Source organism: Lemur catta, chromosome 10 (assembly GCF_020740605.2).
Source record: "Lemur catta isolate mLemCat1 chromosome 10, mLemCat1.pri, whole genome shotgun sequence".
Classification (NCBI taxonomy): domain Eukaryota; kingdom Metazoa; phylum Chordata; class Mammalia; order Primates; family Lemuridae; genus Lemur; species Lemur catta.
This window is the reverse complement of record NC_059137.1, coordinates 80,443,297-80,464,696: the sequence shown is the minus strand read 5'-3', so window position 1 is coordinate 80,464,696 and position 21,400 is coordinate 80,443,297. Positions and strand designations below refer to the sequence as shown.

Here is a 21,400-nt window from a genome sequence, read left to right as displayed (position 1 = left end):
CAGCCCTAACTCCTGAGGCATAAGGCATAGGGAACACGACAGCTTGCAGCCAGATTTTCTGTCTTACCTACACAGTAGGAAATGGTAGTCAGGTGCGCAACTTACAAGTTTTCAAACAGACACTTAAATTTCAGTTATATCAGGGTTACTGCTAAATAGCAAACTCAAAGTTAGATTTTTATTTTCTGTTGATGTTATTGCTAATGAAGTGTTCTTTAAGACATTTAAGATATTTTAGAACTGAGAAAATAGCACAAAGAATGAAAACATATTTACACAAATGATTTGACTAGTAATTTTCTTTTTATTTGGCTTCAGTTGTTTAAAAAAATGAAGAGGTTGATTTTCTTATAACAAAGGTAGCTGAACGTTAAAGCCAGTTTCAGGATAACAGGTAGAAATATATGGGTCAGAAGTGAGAAAAATATTTATTGCTCTTGAAATTATAAGAAAGAAGTTGTGAGCACCAGTAATTAATACTCAGTAAATACAATCTCTGTAATGGCATGAAACTTAATAAAGCAAGAATTCATGTTTGCGTATCTCCATACCTCTCCTCTAGCTGCTTGACGTGCTGCAGCAATACTGTATGGCATCTGGGCTTGATTACCGACGACTTGATGGAAGTACAAAGTCAGAGGAAAGAATCAAGATCGTGAAAGAGTTCAACAGTACACAAGATGTTAACATTTGCCTTGTCTCCACAATGTAAGAAAATAAAATTTGATAACTTGATTTTTATCTAATTGTTTTTAAGATCTAGGGCAATTTTTAAGCTATTACTGGCTTAATTTTCAGTGGTTAAGCTTATATTGCCTTGTTTTATTTGGCTTTAAGGAGAAGCAGCAAAAATGCTATCATTACTAAAATAATATCTTGAGAGTTTTACCTAACTTTTTCTCTCATTTCCTTTATTATCACTGAATTCCCCTTATAAGTCTGGGTTTGTAAAGGTAACAATAAAAAAAAGAATGTTTCCTCCTAGGAATTTTCTGTGGTAGTGTGTTGACTCATGTCTTGTGGTCAGAACAATCAGACTTCTTATTAATGGGATAACTGAGAATCACTGTAGTAGCAGTTTTCCAACTGTGCTCAGGGAGCCCTCAAGAGCCCCTGGGGGCCAGTTCTTTCCTCTGCCTCTGCCTTGTCTAACTGAAGCAGCTCCACAGTTAAGAGATTTTATAAAAGGTAAACTGATTCTAACACCTATTTATGAACAGCTGATTAAGAGCTTTTAAAGAATATACACAATTCAGAGAAAGATTTGAATCAATATGAACACCTAAATAAGATTAATCCCTTTTGGGGGATAACAAACCTATAAGTTTTGATATCTTATATAGTAAGAATTTTATAGATTCACTCCCACTATCTTTCAAAAAGAAAGGGACTTTAAACATACGTAAAGTGCACAAAGTAAAAATTAAGTAAGAATAAAAATTAACTTAAAATGAGGAATAAAATATGTTTATGAATGAGCTACTATCGTTGCACACTGAAATTATTCTTGAATTCCTACAACTCAGGCAAAAAGAGAGCAGCTTTGAATTTCCATTTTATTGTAAATGAATTCAAGAAGTAATTTCTCGCATGAGTCTTAATACACAGAGCATTAAATGACATAGAATACTGTCTTCAATTAAGTTTTGTAAAGCACACATACACTGTCTTAATTTTAAAATAATGTTTCGAAGTAATAAATGCACTGAACAACAGTTTAAATAGTACAGCACCTGTAATGATGAGCAGTCTCTCCCTCCTTTTCTGCTCACCTGCGGGTCAGTTTGCTGAGAGCTGCCGTAAAGCTCCTAATTATCTCTTCCCCTGTGTCTCTCAGAAATTCCTTACACATCCACTGAATTTTTAATTTTTAAAGACTGTATTTTTCATTTTTAGAAGTCCTATTTGGTTATTTCAAATCTACCTTATCATTTTACTTGGATTTCGTTCTTTATGATTTCTAGCCTTTCTTTTATTTCTTTAGTAATTTTTAAGAATCTCTTTTTGAATGGCATTTTTGCTCCATTAACTTCTGTACTTGGGGGTGCTAATCCTTCTGTTTGTTGTTTCCTCTGGCTCTTGCTTATGGGAGATGGCTTCTTCACATGTTTTGTCATTTTTTTTCTTTTGAACTTATCTTCAGTGGGGCTTTTTTCATCTGTAGAAATCCTTTGGAGACTGGTTGTAGGAGTTTTCCACCTGTGTGGTTTTGCTTTGGCGTCTGCTAGGCATCCTGACCAAGGCAAGGGAAAAAGTTTTGGATTTCAATTTTCCTGTGACTGAATTCAAGGAGTAATTTATTGCATTAGTCATTACATAAAGAACCTTACATAATATAATAAATACATCCTTCATATATGGTTTGCAAATGGCACATAAGCTATGTTTTTGTTTTTCTCATTTTGCAGCAATTTATATTTAATTTCTATTGTAGCAGAAGCATTTTCACATTGGGTTAGCCATTATTTTGCCTGAATGGAAAGTCTTTCAACTTTATACAACTTGGAATACCTGTTATAAAAGAGGAGATGTTTGCTATTTATTAGTATTTGTCTATAAACTACTTTTGTAACTTTAAATCACTGCTCATCTGAATTGGATCCATTTTTCCTGGATTCCATGCCTTCTTCATTCTTGGTTTGTCCCCTTGTTTTCGTGGAAAATATTAATTTTTAATGTTTGGTCCATCAACTTTCTATGTATCTTTGTAATGGGCATTAGCACACACCCACCCTTTCTTCTACATTTGTCACCTGTCCATATTACCTGTCAACTATTTTAACTTTTACTTTGTCAAGGCATTAATGTTTTTATTAAGTCCTACAACAATAACCAGGTTATTGTCCAGAGGTTGACTCTAAAGTTTGGAGGCCAAAAAGCAGCATTTACATTATTATGATTTTGTAAGCATTCTTTAATGCCAGGCCAAGTAGTGCTAAAATAATTTCTCTGACTGGTCGTGACCTTTCAGCCAATTCAAGGAGAACAGTCTTAATATCAACCTCAAATGACTTCTCTTTTCTAAGACTTCAACCATGGTTTTATGTTTGGACAGTTCAGTTCATTTTATAATTCAATGATGGACTTTCTTACTAAATTTTCTTCCCTCAGTGTATTTTTGCCTTTTACAATAATCCTCAGTGTGTTACTAATTCTCATTCATACTTTCTCTTCTGTTGAGTCCTCTGTATCCTGAAGACCTTACTCCTGAAACCTTTTATCTTCTGTTTCAATCTGGCCTCTTTGTTTTCTAGACCTGATAAAGAACTGTCATCTTGAAATTTTCTTTTACTGCTTTCTTCTGCATTGGATCTTTTTCCTGGGTTCCCTGCCATTTTCATTCTTACTTTGGCCCCATTATTTTCCTGGGAAATATCCTCAAGTAACTTTGTAAGCCAGGATATATGGAAAGCAAACTTTCTGCATCTTTCAATATATGAAATGTCTTTTATGTGCCCTCTCACTTTGGCTAACTGTAGAATTCCAGACTGCAAATCATTTCCCCTCGGATCTTTGAAGGGCTTGCAGCATTGTTTCCTGATATTTAGTTTTACAAAATAGATGTCCGATACCAATCTAATTCTCATTCCTCTTTGGGAACTTGTAAGAATTTTTCTCCATCCATGGTATTCTCAAATTTCACAGTGATATTTGAGTCTTATTGTGGATCTTTGTTCATTTATTGTGCCAGGCACACTCTGAAGGTTTATATTCTTTTTTAACTCTGGAAAAAATGCTTTTTTAAGTTATTTCTTTTATAATGGCTTTCTTTTCTTCCATTTTCTCTGGTGTCTGTCTCTCGCGCGCCAGGTTTTCAGACTTTAGAACTCTCATATTGATTCTTTAAATCTCTGAACTTTTCTCTCATATTTCATGTTTTGTCTTTTTGTTCTATGTTCTGAGTTATATCATTTTCCAATATTATTATTTTATTTGAAATAATTACATTTTTAATCTAAAATTTTTCTTGCTTTCTAAGCTCTTTTGTTCTCTGAATTACCTTGAACTTTAACTTTTCATAATCATTTTATTCAGTTTATTTAAAGAAGGGTCATCTGGCATTTTTCCTGGTTTTGATTTTTTATTGGAATTATTTATGTTATTAATGACTTTGAGCAAAATTGGCATTTTTATGATATTAATCCTTTCTATCCATGAATATGGTATCTCTTTATGTTTATTTAGGTTTTTTCAGAAGCATTGTTTAAATGCATACTTCCTTTGACCCTTTAAACTACTTAATTCATAACAATAAAACTTATTAAAGATACTTTGTGGAAATTGAGATATAGTTAAGATGTACTTTTTGATATACTTATTTGATACATGAAGAGAATGTGCAGGAGCTAAGGAATGAACAGCCTGCATGCTTATTAGGTGTCTGCCTCAAATGCCAGTCCTCAGCTTGAAAAGGCAACATTCTATTTATTGCTTAAGGAGTAACCCTTTGCTGTTAGTCATATAAAAACAGAGTGACAGGTTCTAAAGTTTAGGTTTCTGAGTTGTATTATCATCAAATAGAAGATCATCTCATCTCCAGAGGTAGGGTATAGGGCTTTTTTTCTTTAGAAGGAGCTTTGCCTCTGCTTTAACTCAGCCAGGTCTCAGTTGTAACTTCAGAAACTCTTGGAAGATTGCTACCTCAACTAGCAGAGACCTTCTCTGTGGCTCTCTAAGGCATCTGAGATGAATTTATATATAACTTCACCATCAAGAAGCTGACAATAATAGTTGATTAGATTTATTAGACATTCGAACCTGTAACTTTTTTTCTACTTCTTTTGTGTCTAAATCCTCCCACTCCCCTGTTACCCCTGTTCTGTTCTTTTTATCCTTTCTAAAACTTCCTTCTATCCCACCTCGCTCCTTTCTTTAAGTTCACTTCTCTGTGACATCTTTATGCTATCGCCGCTAATGAGTAATTTTCCAAAGGAGAAAATTCAATTTCTGTTGAGCACTGAACTTTAAGTCAGAACATCTGGGTTTGTATTCAGACACTAACCACTTAGGAAACCTTGAAGAGGTTAATTAATTTTTTCTGATTCTCAATTTCCTCATCTGAAAAATGAGGATAATATATAGCTCATAGAGCTGTCTTGAAGATGAAAGAACCAGTATAGATGAAAATGTCTTGCACAGTTCTTGGTAGATAGTAGATGCTTAATAAATGTCAATGTTATTTTTAATAGAAATTATAGAAGAGATTATTGCCATTTTTCTCTCCCTGTGACTAGCATCCAGTGTGAAGCAGTATCTGAGTGTGAGTTGAGTTTTGTGATACAGTCTAAGCAGTTGACAAGGAAAAATTTGCAATATAAAGCGTCAGAAAAAGGTTTGAAAGACAATTGGGATTAGAAAAATGATTGAGAAAGAAAATCATTTTGTTCTTGTTTTTTAGTTTTGCCTTTTCTTTTAAAAAATACAAAATTTTATCATTGTTATTATATTAATATAAAGTAATTATTAAATATAGGGTATGTAGATCAGCAAATTCAAAACATGGAAAAATCACAATTGCTGTTATGTAAAATCTAATAAGCTATGCAAGCAGCTCAGTACACAAACATTGTATACATTCAGTTTTGCCAAAACATATCTTTACTTTAGAAATGACTTCATTCCAAAAGAAATGAATAGTATTCTGATATGTTTTGGCTCATAGAAAAATGAATCTAACAAAACCAGTAAATAATTTTATATTAATAAAAAATGTCAAAAATATATCATTAATGGCTTCTGTTTGCCTGTATACCTTAATCACAGGTCAGAGTAAATGAGGATAAAAATTTTGGCTTCATATGAGTGGCAAAAAGACTCTTGTAGCTGAAATACTAGACACAACTTCATTCTCAGTATTAACTTTCACAGTTGCACACTGGTTGACTAGAAACAATTTTCTAAGCAAACCTTATCACTTGAACCATGATACTTTCATAATTATTCACTTTTAAGGATTAAGAATATGGGGTACTCTACTTTAAAATTAAATGTTTCCAGATGATATAGTTGCCTCTCAGTAGTCCAACACCATGATTCATAAACTTTGAAAGGCTCTGGAGGAAAGTCATTTTCTGTTTCTTGTAACTTCTTCCAAAAACCTGTCTTAACTTCTCCAGAAAGATGAGGACATTACTTTTATTGTATATCCCAAGAGAAAGAGATTCTAAACTACTGATTTAAAATATACCACTAGAATTATGTTATATACCTATTGTTAAATCTGCCTTTATTGCTTTATTTTATCTTAATCTCGTACCTTTTTGTTTAGTTCAGTGGTTTTCATTGACCCTTCATATGGGCCAAGAAGAAGAAGAGATTTTTCCCCTTTGAAGAGCAATAGAATCCAATAAATGCTTTACTGGAGTTATGTGTGTGATTCCATGAGCATTTAAGGAATAGATTTAAAAAGACATAGAAGGAGGATGATTTTAAATTGGCCCTTTATAGATAAGATTTTGTTAGAAAGAAAAGGAAAAGCAGGTTTAGGTAAAGGGCATTTTAGGCAAAGAGAACAGCATAGGTATAAAAATGACCAGAGTACTTAAATGGCTCATGCTTAGGACACATGGAGGGAAGAGCTGACTATGTGACTAAATAGGAGAAATCATTTGTTAATTTAACAAAACTCAGTTTAACAAAGAGATTGTGCATGTTCATTCTGTAACAGGTCCTAGAGAAGGAGCAGCTCTTTTAAAGTTTATAACTTAAAAGTATGGAGGTGGAGGAAGAGTTGTTTAGAAATATGTAAAAGGATGATTCCAATACGGTAAGGCAAATGCAGGGTAGAAGGAAGCACAAAAGAAAAATATTTAGTTCAGTCTTCATTAGTGATGCTTGAAGTACAAGTAGAAGTTAGACAGACAAACAAGAGAGCAAAGAAAATTGTGTGAAGGGAGCGTATGAGGCAACTTTAAGTATTTTGGTAGTTCGCGGATAAAGTTCAAGAATGACTGCTATGATACCAGCTGCAGAGATGAGAGGCCTGGTCCCTGAGGCCTGAGGAGTTGGTGTCTGATGCATAGGAATTGAGCAGTTTTAAACAGAGGAGTGGTATACTTAGTTTTTTATATTCTGTGCTTAAAATAATTTGTATGTCATATGAGAATAGACTTAAGGTCTGAGATAAAGGAGGACAGTTAGGAGGCCAATAAAGTAATACTTGCAATACAATATATTAAAAATAACAGGTTGAAATAAGGCAGTGGTAATAGGGGTGGAGAAGAGATTTGTGAGAAAAACATTTTTGAGGTAAATCTGACAGGACTCGATACTGGTTAACTTTCAGTGGGAAGAGCAGTAGTGACGGAGAAGAACAAGTCTGTGATACCTAGGGAGGCTTTGGCTTTGATGAGTGAGTATGTGGGTAGTTATCATCACCCAAAAGAAGAAATATGTGGAGAAAAGAACCCTAGGTCCAGGGAAGTGTAAAATGTAGCTCATTATAAAGTAAGCCTTGATGTTATTTCATCTTGTTTTCTTCTCAGTGGAGACAGAGAACCTGTGGCATCTCAGTGCAGTGTAACCCTTGGCTCTCTCTGTGGTCATGTGGCAGGTCTGAAATGTACTTTGTAGAGTCCTGGTCGCCTACATTGTGATCAACATGTGATTGTGGAAGTAATTCTTAATTCCAAAAGTATTATGTATCTGTATTATGTTAAGTCTATATGGATGTTATTGTTAGCCATATTTTTAATTAAACTTTTTATTTTGAGATACTTACAGATTCACAAGTAGTTTTAAGAAATAATACAGAACGATCCCATGCATCTTTTACCCCGTTTCCCCCAGCGTAACAACTGTAAAACTATAGTACAATGTCATAACCATGATACCAACATTGATACTGTGAAGATACATGACATTTCTGTTACCACAAGAATCCCTCATGTTGCGCTTTTATTGCCACACCCGCTTTCCTTTCTCCCCTCTGTCCCCGACCCCTGGAAACCACTAATCTGTTCTCCATTTCTATAATTTTATTTCAAGAATGTTATATAAATGGAATCATACAGTATGTACAGGATTTTTGAGTTGACTTTTTTCACTCAGCATAACTCCCTGGAAATTCATCCAAATTGTTGCATGTTATCAATAGTTCTTTCCTTTTTATTGCTGAGTAGTATTCTATGGTACAGATACACCACTTTGTTTAAACATTTACCTGTTGAAGCACATCTGATTTGTTTCCAGTTTTCAGTGATTATAACAAATAAAGCTTATGAACATTTTTGTACAGGTTTTTTTTGCTTTGTTTTCAATCCTCTAGGATAAATGCCAAATAATACAGCTGCTGCATTGTATGTTAGTTGCATATTTAGTTTTATAAGAGACTTCTAAACTATTTTCCAGAGTGGCTATATAATTTTACATTCCTTACAGCAATGTATGAGTGATCAGGTTCCTCTGTATCTTTAGTAACATTTGCTATTTTCACTATTTTTTATTTTAGCCACTCTGGTGGGTATGTACAGACATCTCACTGTGGTTTTAATTTGCAGTTCCCTAATGGCTAATGATATTGAACATATTTTCACATGCTTATTGTATAAAACTGGTATCAATTCTTCTGTAATGCTAAAATTCTCCAGTGGAACCATCTGGGCCTGGAGATTTTTTTCCTAAGAGCTTTTTAAATACATATTCATTTTCTCTAATGATTATAGGATTATTCAAGTTGTCTATTTAGTTTAGTTCAATGGTTTGTGGGTTTTGAGGAATTGGTCCATTTCTTCTAACTTGTTGAATTTATGAGCATAAAGTTTTTCATAGTATTCACTTACCCTTTTAATAGCTGCAGGGTCTGTAGTGATAACACCTGTTTCATTCCTGATACTGGTAATTTGTGTATTCTCTCTTTTTCTCTTTGTCATTCTTACTGGAAGTTTAGCAAAGTACCGGCTTTTTGTTTCGTTGATTTTTCTCTACTGTTTTCCTATGTTTAATTTTATTGATTTCTGCTATTATATTTATTTTCTTCCTTCTGCTTGCTTTGAGTTTTTCCTCTTCTTTTTCTCATTTCTTAGGGGTAAGACTTCAGCTTATTGATTTGAGACCTTTATTCTATTCCAGTGTAAGCATTTAGTGGTATAAATTTTCTTCTAAGCACTGCTTTAGCGACATCCCACACATTTTGATATGTTGTATTTTCATTTTTATGAATTTTTTTTATTCTTTGTATTTTAACATTCCTTTTCAGATTTTTTCTTTGATCCATGGGCTATTTAGATGTATGTTGTTTAATTTCCAAGTGTTTGGAAATTTTTTCTGTTGTCCTTCTGTTATATAGTTCTAGTTTGATTCCATTATGACCAGAGAACATACTCAGTATGATTATTCCATTCTTTTAAATTTGTTGAGGTTTGTATTATGGTCCAAGATTTGGTCTATCTTGGTGAATGTTCTATGGGTATTAGAAAAAAAAGGGTGTGTTCTGTTGTTCTTGGGTGGAGTGTTCTATATATGCCAATTAGATCCTGTTGGTTGATTGTTTTGTTCTTTGAAATCCTTGCTGATTTTCTCTCTAGTAGTTCTATCAATTGCTGAATGTGTGGTGTTGAAATCCTCAACTATAATTGTGCATTTGTCTATTTCTCTTTTCAGCTTTATCAGTTAGACTTCATGTGTCTTTCAGCTCTGTTGTTTTGGTGTGTTCACCTGGTAAATTGATCTTTTTATCACCATGTCTTGTCCCCCTTTTCTCTGGTAATTTTCTTTGCTCTGATGTATATTTTGTGTTATATTAATATAGTCAGTTCTGCCTTTTTTCTTAATATTTGCATAACATATCTTTTATCATCCTTTTACTTTCAACCTACCTATGTCATCATATTTAAAGAGTGTTTTTTTGTAGGTAGCATATTGTTGGATCTTTTTTTTTAATCTACTCTGCCAATTACTGATTTTATATGGTATATTTAGGCCACTCCATTTAAGGTAATCATTGATATATTTGATTTAACTTTTTTCTGTTTATTTCCTGTTTCTGGTTCTACTGTTTCTTTTATTTAAACATTTTTTAAGATTCTATATCTATTTATTTATAGTGCTTTTTATTATATTGCTTTGCATAGTTTTTCTTCACCATTGCTCTAGATATTACAATATACATAGTAACTTTTCATAGTCTGTGGTATACAGTTTTACCAATTTGAATAAGTGTAGAAACCTTACTTATGTTTAACCTTACTTATGTTTAAGTCCCTTTTCCTATTCTACTTTTAAAATATAATTGTCTTAGGTATTTCCAAAGTGGAGTTGAGAAACAATTATTACTATATCACAATCACCTGGTGTATTTTTTTATTGTAGCAAAACATACATAAGATTTACCATTTTAACTATCTTTAAGTGTGTACAGTCCAATGGCATTAAGTAAATTCACATTGTTTTGTGACCATCAGCACTATCCATCTGTACAGTTTTTTCATTACCCCAAACTGAAACTCTGTACCCTTAACACAATAACTCCCCATTCTTCCCCACCCCAGCTCCTGATAGCTACAATTCCACTTTCTATCTCTGTGAATTTGACTGTTCCAGGTATCCCATATAAGTGGAATTATACAATATCTATCTTTTTGTTTCTGACTTATTTCACTTAGCATAATGTCTTCAAGGTGTGTTCATGTTGCAGAATGTATCAGAATTGCATTCCTTTTTAAGGCTCAATAATATTGCATGGTATGTATAGACACCACATTTTGTTTCTCCATTCATTCGTCTGCATTGCTTCCACATTTTAGCTATTGTGAATATAGGTGCTATGAGCATGAATATACAGAAGGAAGGCTGAGTAGCAGTCTACCCCAACAGCAACAGAAAATACAAAATGGGGGTTGGGGGAGCAGCTGTTACTCCTCTGGCCCTTCATCCACATTATTTCCCGATTAGAAGAGTATGGAACCAAAATTTCAAACTCTGAAAAAGGTAATGACTTTGGAGGAGGAGCTAGGGAAGTGAACAAATGATAAAGAAGTACAGCAGTAGCTTTAGCTGTCGAGTTTCTTTGCTGTGGCATTGGCAATGTCAATAGGGTCTTTGTTGGTGTCAGCCTTTTCTGTGATCCATTCTACTTTTCTGTTTTGAGCTTCAATCTCAGTACCTATGTCCAGTGCCATATTTTTTAGATTCCCCAGGATACCGCCCACTGGAGTCAGGTTCTCTTCCATTTCATCTTCTCTGGCATCATTCATTATACGTTTAATGTATCCTCCACTGGCTGCTCCTGTTGTTGGTTGCTGAGGCTGACCATCTGCCACCCAGCCTGGCTGCTTAGATATTATGTTGCTAGGTGAGTTGTCTCCGCCGTCTCCCCATGTCATCTTACAGACCTTACCAGACTCAAAGTTCTTTCTTCTATTACATGGGCAAACACAAAGGCCACCACACTTGTTGGGTTCTGTTAAAGTCTTCTCTGCCTCTCTCATGTCTTTATTTATTTGGTCCATGCCTTCTTCTGCCCCTTGCTCACCTCTTTACCTTAAGAACCGCCAATATAATGGAAGCACTGGGCTCTTCCTCTCTTTCATCCTAGTGAGACCTTTGGAGGTTGGTGTTCTCAGTTCCACACCTGCCTCTCCCTAGAGACTTGTCTTCAATCCTTCCCCACCATGGCAAAGTGGGTAAAGTATCATGGACAGGAGGTAGTGTCTTGCCTCTCATGTCTTTGTGTGTTTCTCCCTCCAAGACTCCTTCAGTTTTATTATCTTATACAGTATTTCACAGCCTTTCACCTGTTTCTTTCTGTTTCTCTCTCATACATACACAGTTTTATTTATTTTATTTTATTTTGGCCCTTCAGAACAGAGTGGACACACATAGTTTTAAATTATGATGTGTGTATAATGAAAGACTCTTGGCTCCTACTTTCCCATCTAATAGTTTAGGAATTGGGATTGGGTTTGATTAAAACATGTCTTGATGTGGATGGGACAGTGGACTTCTGTTCTCCCAACACTGGAGGCCAAAGCAGCCAGAATGTTTGATGTATTGGTCAGTAACCAAAACCACAGGAAACTCCTGAACATTGGGCAAGACAGGAAACCTGATTCGAGTATTAAGGGACAAGGGAATGAAAATGCAGACTCTCTTCACATTCGATAAAATGGACTCTTGTGAATGAAACAGTGAATGTTCACTGTTACACTGTACAAAGTCTATGAAGTGTAATTAAAAGTTTTTATTGAGCCCCTAGGAAAAAAAAACTTCTTTTTTTATAGTAGGAATATTTTAATATACTTTAGAAAACAATATAGAAAGCTGAGCTTTCCTACCATTTCCAGATTAACAACAGGAAGCTCCAATTACACAAATTTAGAGTTTTGTGATGGCTAAGAACAGCAGTCAGCACCAGACTTGAACAGTTAGCTACAACACAAACATCCTTCAAAATGAAATGTCATAATAGCAAGATAGGTAAACCAGGGTTTAACAAGTGACAATTACTTGGGAAGTGACTTAATCATTCTTGATTTATGAAATTCAGGAGACATAGAATGATTTTTATATTCACCCCTCTTTTTACCCATTCTCATGTTCCTCTTTCCTTTCTGAAGTTCCAGGCCTCCTTCTGTTATCATTTCCTTTCCCTATTTAATGAATTTCCTTTAGCCATTATTTTAGGTTAAGTCTGTTGGTGACACATTCTCTTAGTTTTCCTTAATTTGAGAATGTCATAATTTCCCTTTCCCTCCTTAAGGATATTTTCACTGCATTAAAACATGTATCAGATAATTTCAATATCTGATTCATTTCAGTGTTGTCATCTATTGATTGTCTTTTCTCATTCAAGCTGAGATTTTCCTGCTTCTTGGTATAAGTGATTTTTTATTGTATATTGGATATTTTGAGTATTATTTTATAAGATTCTGTATCTTATTTAAATCTTCTGTCTTAGTGCATCTCCCGTGATGCCATGCCATCCAAATAGGGGTAGAAATTTAGTTTCCCTGTTTGGTCTCTGCTGGTCCCCTAAGAGGGAGGTGCTTTATTAGTGCTCCCAGATAGCCTCCCCTGACACCACAGAGGGATACCCTATTATCATTGGGAAGAAAATGAAAGTCCCAGTGCTTCTCTCAGTCTTCCCTGACACTACCCCAGAAGGGACGAGTGGTGCCTCATTATAGCCAGGCAAGGGTGGAAGTCTAGCAGCCTCACTCAGCCTTTGCTCACAGGGTAGGGGTGGGGCCACAGGTTGTTCCTTGGTGTTTGGCAGGCGTAGGTGATTTTTCTGTCTTGTAAGGCTACACCTTTCCTGGTTCTTTGACTAAAGGGAAAAGGCTTTTCTTGGGGTATTTTTTGTCTGTGACTGTTGGTATTTCCAGTTCACTAGCTTCTCCAGAACCCAGTCTGGAATATATTAAGCAGAAAGGAAGCCAGGTCATTCCTTAAGTCTTATAGTCCATCACATGTTTGTCTTCTCTCTATCTTTCAGAGACTTACGTTTATTTTATATATAATGTCCAGGATTTTTAGCTGTATTTATTTGGTAGTAATAAGGAGATGTGCATCTATACCTTGAGTGAATTTTTAAATGTATGTACTACTTTATTTAGCTAGAATGTACTAACAGTTTTTTTTTTAATTATGTTAGGAAAATCTTGCAGAATGGTATTTGAGTATCTAAATAATGTAAAAACCAGCACAAACTATGTGGGTTCTAATGGCTGACTTTTTAAGTGATTTTCTAGAGTGGTAGAAAAAGAATATGCCATAGATACTTCATTTGTGGCATATTTGTATTTTTTTTAATTAATTAATTTATTTTTTTTGAGACAGTGTCTCACTTTGTTGCCCGGGCTAACGTGAGTGCCATGGCATCAGCCTAGCTCACAGCAACCTCAGACTCCTGGGCTTGAATGATCCTACTGCCTCAGCCTCCCGAGTAGCTGGGACTACAGGCATGCGCCACCATGCCTGGCTAATTTTTTCTATATATATTTTTAGTTGTCCAGATAATTTATTTCTATTTTTAGTAGAGACGGGGTCTCGCTCAGGCTGGTCTTGAACTCCTGACCTTGAGTGATCCACCCACCTCGGCCTCCCAGAGCGCTAGGATTATAGGCGTGAGCCACCACGCCCGGCCTCATATTTGTATTTTAATCACCTTACTTTTATGAAGTTAATGCAATATTGTATTCTTTTGGCTGTAGAAACTTAGCACAATTGAGTTATAACACAACAAATTAATTTTTGCTGTTTTGATGTGCTTTTTATCTATTTCCTCCAGGGCTGGTGGACTAGGCCTCAATTTTGTTGGTGCCAATGTTGTTATATTATTTGATCCTACTTGGAATCCAGCCAATGATCTTCAAGCCATTGATAGGTATGATACTGACAAAATTTAAAGTGATCTGTATATACTCTTAACCTAAAAATACTCCTGAACTTTTTAGTTGCTTATATTACATAATATGACTGTGATTAGAAAAGAGGGGAAAACTTGTGAAAACTTCTATTTAAGATAACCCTGAGTTTCTGAATCCAGATATCAGGCCAATAATACCCATTAATTTTCCATCCATCTCAAAATCCCATTAATGTGACAGAAATGGCTTAAGAAGAAAGAATAAATCCATAATACTACATGAAAATAGGTCATTTCTCTATTAGTAGATCAGAAGTTTTGAGAAAATCCTGGAAGACAGAAAGCAAATAGAATCTGTGTAATAAAGATGTCAGAAGAGTAAAACCACAATCCAAAGTCTGCAAGAAAAGGTAGAGAAATTTCAGGCATGAGGTTAGCAACTACAGGATGTAGGATGGTAGACAGAGTGCATCCTTCTGGGAAAACAATTAATATGCTGACTGTAATACACATTCTTCTCCCATACCCCATATTTACAGAGGGGTTGGCCGTAACAGGTGCTCCTTGATTAAAGCTGAAAGAATATAACTTCACTAATTTTATATATAAATGGGAGATCTGATTGTAGAAAAGTTCTTAGAATGGGTGTTGGAAGCAGATTATACAGCAGAGCCAAACTCAAAGTAGTCCCAGATCTCCACAGGATGCAAAAAGGGAGATGGTTAAATAGACCTGTTACCTGCATGGAAACCCAGACCAGCTTTCCAGTATGATCCATCTAGTTCCTCATTTTAATTATGAATGGAAAATTAAGAATTATGGGACATTTTAATAAAACTAGCAGCATGAAAGAAAAGGGCCAAGGTGAAAAACAGACACTGAAGGTAAGAAAATAAAAATGGAACACCCAGAAAGAAAAAAAATAAAACACATAGAAAACAAAAGTAGTTCTTAGCAATTACGAAAATAAGATAACTCAGTAGAAGTTCTGAGTAATAAAATGGAGAGGACTAAAGGTAGAAATTGATGTGGAAGATAAAAGGAATGAATATTTTAAAACATAAGCGACAAACAGATGTGAAATATTTATAAAGAGAAATTGAGGGAAAATCTCAGGAGTCATTGTCTGTCTATTCCAGAAAAAAAGAACAGAAAGACTGGAGGATAAAGAGATAATTGAAGATAAATTGGAGAGAATTTTTGTTAATTTTGAAAAGGCATTAAGTACTAAGTAGCAATAATGACTGAGAAGGGGAGAAAACGTACATCTTGGTGATATTTCTAAGTTTCAATAATAAAGAGAAGGGCTAAAAGATTCCAGAGTGAGAAACAGGGAGAGAATGATTTATGAAAATTGAAATGAAAAGGAAAAAACAAGTTATCAACAAGGAAATGAGAATCAGACTCATTTCAGCCAATCAGACTTTGAAGAAAAGATTTTCATCTGCATTTTAGAATTCTAGCTGACAACAGAGTTGTCAGAGTGAAAAAATTTGTGTGACTTTATGTGAAAGAAAATTATTTTAACTTGTAGTTGTAATCAATGGCTAAAATATCAACATGTAAGCACAAAATAAAAGCAGCTGCTGCCATACAGGAATTCAGAAAATTTATTGCTCATGATCTGAAAACATTGCTCAAGGATATAATTCAACAAGTGAAATATTAAGAAGCCAAAATATAAAAAATCAGTGATAGTCAGTGAATGTTCTCATATTTATAGTTAAGTCTAAAAAATTATTGATAGTGTGGCTGAGTGGCTTAATGCAGTTATAAAGAAAGAAGTCCCCAAAACACAAAGGAATGGTATGAAAAAATTAGTAACAATAAAGACCTAAAACTTCATGTAATTTCAATAAACATCAGGATGGAGATGGAGGAGGTGGGTAAAATGTTGTTAGAAATTTTTCCTCCCTCTGGAAAGGATTAGGGTACCCTGGTCAGATATTAGGTTGATGCAAAAGTAATTGCAGCTTTGGACCATGAATTTTAAATCATAACTAGGCTCAAACATATCTTTATTAATCAAAATAGGAACCATTACAATCAATACATTTTTGTCAATGAGAAATAAGTTTATTTATGCCTGTAGCATAAAAATCCATGTTTTGGGATTCCACGAACTCTTGGAAAGCATTTTCTGCATCCTGCTGGTTGTGGAAGCATTTTGTTTTCCCTGCAAAAAGTTGTCGAGATGCTTGACGAAGTGGTAGTTGGTTGGCGAGAGGTCAGGTGAATATGGTGGAAGAGGCAAAACTTCGTAGCCCAATTCGTTCGACTTCTGAAGCATTGGTTGTGCGGCAGGGCATTATTGTGGGCAAGAATCGGACCCTCTCTGTTGACCAGTGCTGGCTGCAGGTGTTGCAGTTTTTTGGTGTATCTCATCAATTTGCTGGAGCATACTTCTGAGGTGTAATGGTTTTGCCAGGATTCAGAAAGCTGTATGGATCAGACCAGCAGCAGACCACCAAACAGTGACCCTGGCCTTTTTTTGGTACAAGTTTGGCTTTGGGAAGTGCTCTGAAGCTTCTTCTCAGTCCAACCACTGAGCTGGTCATCTCCCAGTTGTCATATGAAATCCACTTTTTGTGGCACATCACAATCCGATCGAGAAGTAGTTCATTGTTGCATACAAGAAAAGACGACACTTCAAAATGACGATTTTTTTGATTTTCAATCAGCTCATGAGGCACACACTTATCGAGCTTTTTCAAGAAACCTTTCCAATTTGCTTCAGATGCCAAACGACTGTGAAATGGTTGACATTGAGATCTTCGGCAACTTCGCGTGTAGTTTTAAGAGGATCAGCTTTGATGATTGATTGCTCTCAATTGGTTGTTGCCAACCTTCCGATGGCTGGCCACTGCACTGTTGATCTTCAAGGTTCTCATCTCCTTTGCAAAACTTCTTGAACCACTGCACTGTATGTTCATTAGCAGTTCCTTGGCCAAATGCGTTGCTGATGTTGCGAGTTGTCTCTGATGCTTTACAACCCATTTTGAACTCAAGAAAATCGCTCAAATTTGCTTTTTGTCTGATATCATTTCCATAGTCTAAAATAAATGCAAAATATACAGCAAGTAATAAGTAATTAGCAAAAAAAATAAAGCAAGAAATGCACATTAAATGGTGTACATAACCACATTTATTTAAGAATGTATTCTAATATCAAATAGCAAATTTCAACAATGCTAAAGCTGCAATTACTTTTTCACCAACCTAATATCAAAATTTGTGCCAAAAATGTTTTTGAATGCTAGCAAAAAATTTAGGGGCAGCAACTAAAAAGGTGAGGCATAGTAATTACCTGGCACACTTTTTAAAAACACACATGCTCAGACTCTACTTTGCAGGCATTCTGATTTTATAGGTCTAGAAGGGGACTCTACAGTCTACATTTTAGAAAGCCCCCCAGGTTGTACATCAAAGGGCACTATCAACAGAATAAAAAGCCAACCTACATAATGAGAGAAAATATTTGCAAATCACATATCTAATAAAGTATTGATATCTAAAATATATAAGAAAACCTCCTAAAATTCAACAATAAAAATACCCAATTCAAAATTGGACAAAGGACTTGAATAGACATTTCTCCAAAGAAGATATACAATATATGTAAGTGGCCAAAAGCACATGTTAATATGCTCAACATCACTAGTCATTAGGGAAATGCAAATCAAAACTATGGGATACCACTTCACACATTAGGACTATTGTAAAATGAAAAACAATAGAAAACAACAAATCATGGTGAGGATGTGGAGATATTGGAACCCTTGTGCATTGCAAAGTAGTGCAGCCTCTGTGGAAAACAATATGGTTCCTCAAAAAATTAAACATAGAATTACAATATGATCCAGCAATTACACTTCTACTCTAGTTACACACCAAAAAGAATTGAAAGTAGGGACTCAAATGAATATTTGTATATTCATGCTCATAGCATCTATATTCACAATAGTTAAAATGTGGAAGCAATGCAGATGCCCACTGGTGAATGAATGGAGAAACAAAATGTGGTGTCTGTACATACCACACAATATTATTGAGCCTTAAAAAGGAATGCAATTCTGTTGCATTCTGCAACATGAACACACCTTGAAGACATTATGCTAAGTGAAATAAGTCAGAAACAAAAAGACAAATATTGTATAATTCCACTGATATGGGATACTTGGAACAGTCAAATTCATAGAGATAGGAGGTGGAATTGTAGCTATCAGGAGCTAGGGGTGGGGAGGAATGGGGAGTTACTGTGTTAAGGGTACAGAGTTTCAGTTTGGGGTAACGAAAAAGCTGTACAGATGGATAGTGCTGATGGCTGCAAAACAATGTGAATTTACTTAATGCCATTGGACTGTACATTTAAAGATAATTAAAATGGTAATTCTTATGTATGTTTTGCCACAATAAAAAAATACACCAGGTGATTGTGATATATTAATAATTGGTCTTCAACTCCACTTTGAAAAACACTGGAAATTAGATGTTAAACTTCCAAAAGAAATAAGAAGACCACCAAGAAAATGTAATTATTTCAGTAAATGATAAGAAATGCAGAATGTATTGGAAGAGGTAGAGAAATTTCAGAAAATATGACTAACACAAAACATAACAGAAAGTTTTAGAAATAAATCCAAACATAAATATGAATACACTAAAACTCTTTTTAAAAAGAAGAGAAAAGGGAGGGGGGCAAAAAGGAAAAGTTAGATCCAGGTTTATGCTTACTATGAGATATATGTAAATAAAAAAGACAGAAAGTTGAAAATAACATGTAAAAAATCTAATCAGGGAGATGGTAACAAAAATTAAGAATGAGTGGCAATATTAACATAAAGCAAAATATTAATAAAATTCAAGGCAAAAGGCATTAAATAAAACAAGGGCACAGTCTATCAGGAAGGTGTAACAGTTATTACATAACAAAGCCAAAACTCTTATAGTGTGATGAGAAATGGACAAATTCACAATTATGATGGGAAACTTCATGTCCCTTTGTCAAAAATTAATAGATAAACCAGGCAAAATAAGGAAGTATGTAAATTATTTGAATAAAGCATTTATGTACTGTAATTTAGTAAGTTTTTATACAGGCATACCTTGTTTTATCGTGCTTCACAGATACTGTGCTTTGCAGACATCACACTTTTTACAGATTCAAAGTTTGTGGCAACCCGGCATTAAGCAAGTCTGTCGGCACCATTTTTCCAACAGCACATGCTCACTTCATGTCTGTGTGTCACATTTTGGTAATTCTCACAGCATTACAAACTTAGTCAATAAATGCTGTGTGTGTTCTGACTGTTCCACTCACTGGCCATTCCCCCATCTCTTTCCCTCTCCCCAGGCCTCCCTCTTCCCTGAGACACAGCAATATTGAAATTAGGCCAATTAGGCCGGGCGTTGTGGCTCACGCCTGTAATCCTAGCACTCTGGGAGGCTGAGGCGGGTAGATCGCTCGAGGTCAGGAGTTCAAAATTAGGCCAATTAATAACTCTACAATGGTCTTTAAGTGGACAAGTAAAAGGAAGAGTCACATATGTCACACTTTTAATCAAAAACTAGAAATGATTAAGCTTAGTGAGGGAAGGTGTCTTGAAAGTCAAGAGCTTTGGCTTGAGCTGCTCTCAAAGCTCAAGATAGACCCTGCTAATTAGTGAAGATCTTCCACACGTGTCTGCAAGGACTGGGAGAGGTGGCTTTTTCCCCAAATGGCAATTTTCAACAAAAGACCACAAGGCATACAAAGAAACAGGAAAACAGGGCCCATTCAAAGTAACAAAATAAATCTCCACAAACTGTCCCTGAAGAAACATAGGCATTGGACTTGCTAGACAAAGACTTTAAAACAACTGTTTTAAATACTACAAGAGTGAAAGGAAAACAGAACTAACCAGGAAGAGGATATATAAACAAAATGAGAATATCAACAAAGAGATAGAAATTTAAAAAAAAAAAAAGAACCAAACAGAAATTCTGGACATGAAATTCAATTCTGGAATTGAAAATTTCACTAGAGAAGTTCAACAGCAGATCAAATGGGCAGAAGAAAGAGCATGCAAACTTGAATACAGTTTATTTGAAATGATCAAGTCTGAGGAGCAAAGGAAAATCATGGATATGCAAACACAAGAAGGTCAACAAAATCCAGGTAGGATAAACCCAAAGAAACCCACACTAAGAAACATTATAATCAAACTATGCAAAGTCAAAGACAAAGAGATAATTTTGAAAACAGCAAGAGAAAAGCAATATAGATTATCAGTGGATTTCTCAGCAGAAACCTTGTAATCCAGAAGGCAGTGGGATGATATATTTAAAGTACTGAAAGGAAAAGAAACTGTCAACTGAGAAACAATGAAGAAGATGTTAACTGAGAATTTTATATTGGGCAAAACTGTCCTTCAAAAAATGAGGGAGAAATCAAGACATTCCCAGACAAACAAAAGCTGAGGGAGCTCATTAGCACTAGGCCTGTCTTAATGCCAAAGAGAGAGCTTCAGGATGAAATGAAAGGACACTAGACAGTAACTCAAAGTAATACCAAACGATAAAGGTAAGTACATGGACAAATAAAAATACCAGTATTATTATAATTTTGGCTTATAGCTCTACTTTTTATTTTTTGTAGGATTTAGAAGACATGCATAAAATAATTATGAATCTGTGTCAATGAGTACATAGTATATAAAGATGTAATTTGTGACATCAATAATATAAAAGTGGGGGTGGAGCTGTACAGGAATAGATATTTTAAATGCAATTGAAGTTAAGTTGGTATCAATTTAAGATAGATTGTTATAATTTTAGAGTATTGTTTGTAATCCCCAAGGAACCACAAGGAAAATAATTATAGGTATACTTAAAAGGACATGAGAAAGGAACCAAAACATGTCACTAAAAACATCAACTAAACACAAAGGAAGGTAGTAATGGAGGAAATGAGGGGCAAAATAGTTATAAGACATACAGAAAACTAATAAAATGGCAGAAGTGAGTCCTTCCACATCCTTAATTTCTTCAAATGTAAATGGATTAAACTCCCCAATCAAAAGACATAGATTGGCAGAGAGATTTAAAAAGCAGCAT

General features: G+C 34.9%; 2 protein-coding genes across 2 annotated transcripts in view; one reads left to right on the top strand and one right to left on the bottom strand.

Moving 5' to 3' along the window:
• ERCC6L2 (ERCC excision repair 6 like 2) overlaps nucleotides 1-21,400 on the top strand; it is a 117,767-nt gene that overhangs the window by 42,089 nt on the left and 54,278 nt on the right. The window contains exons 11-12 of the mRNA XM_045562732.1: nucleotides 563-708; nucleotides 14,228-14,323. Coding sequence (XP_045418688.1) covers nucleotides 563-708; nucleotides 14,228-14,323 — 242 coding nt within the window. The remainder of the gene's footprint in view (nucleotides 1-562; nucleotides 709-14,227; nucleotides 14,324-21,400) is intronic.
• LOC123646331 (synaptosomal-associated protein 23-like) lies at nucleotides 10,989-12,578 on the bottom strand. Its single transcript, XM_045563152.1, has 2 exons — nucleotides 12,445-12,578; nucleotides 10,989-11,472 (listed from the first exon to the last, which is right to left on the bottom strand). Exons 1-2 carry the CDS (start codon nucleotides 12,576-12,578, stop codon nucleotides 10,989-10,991), a joined length of 618 nt encoding a protein of 205 aa, XP_045419108.1.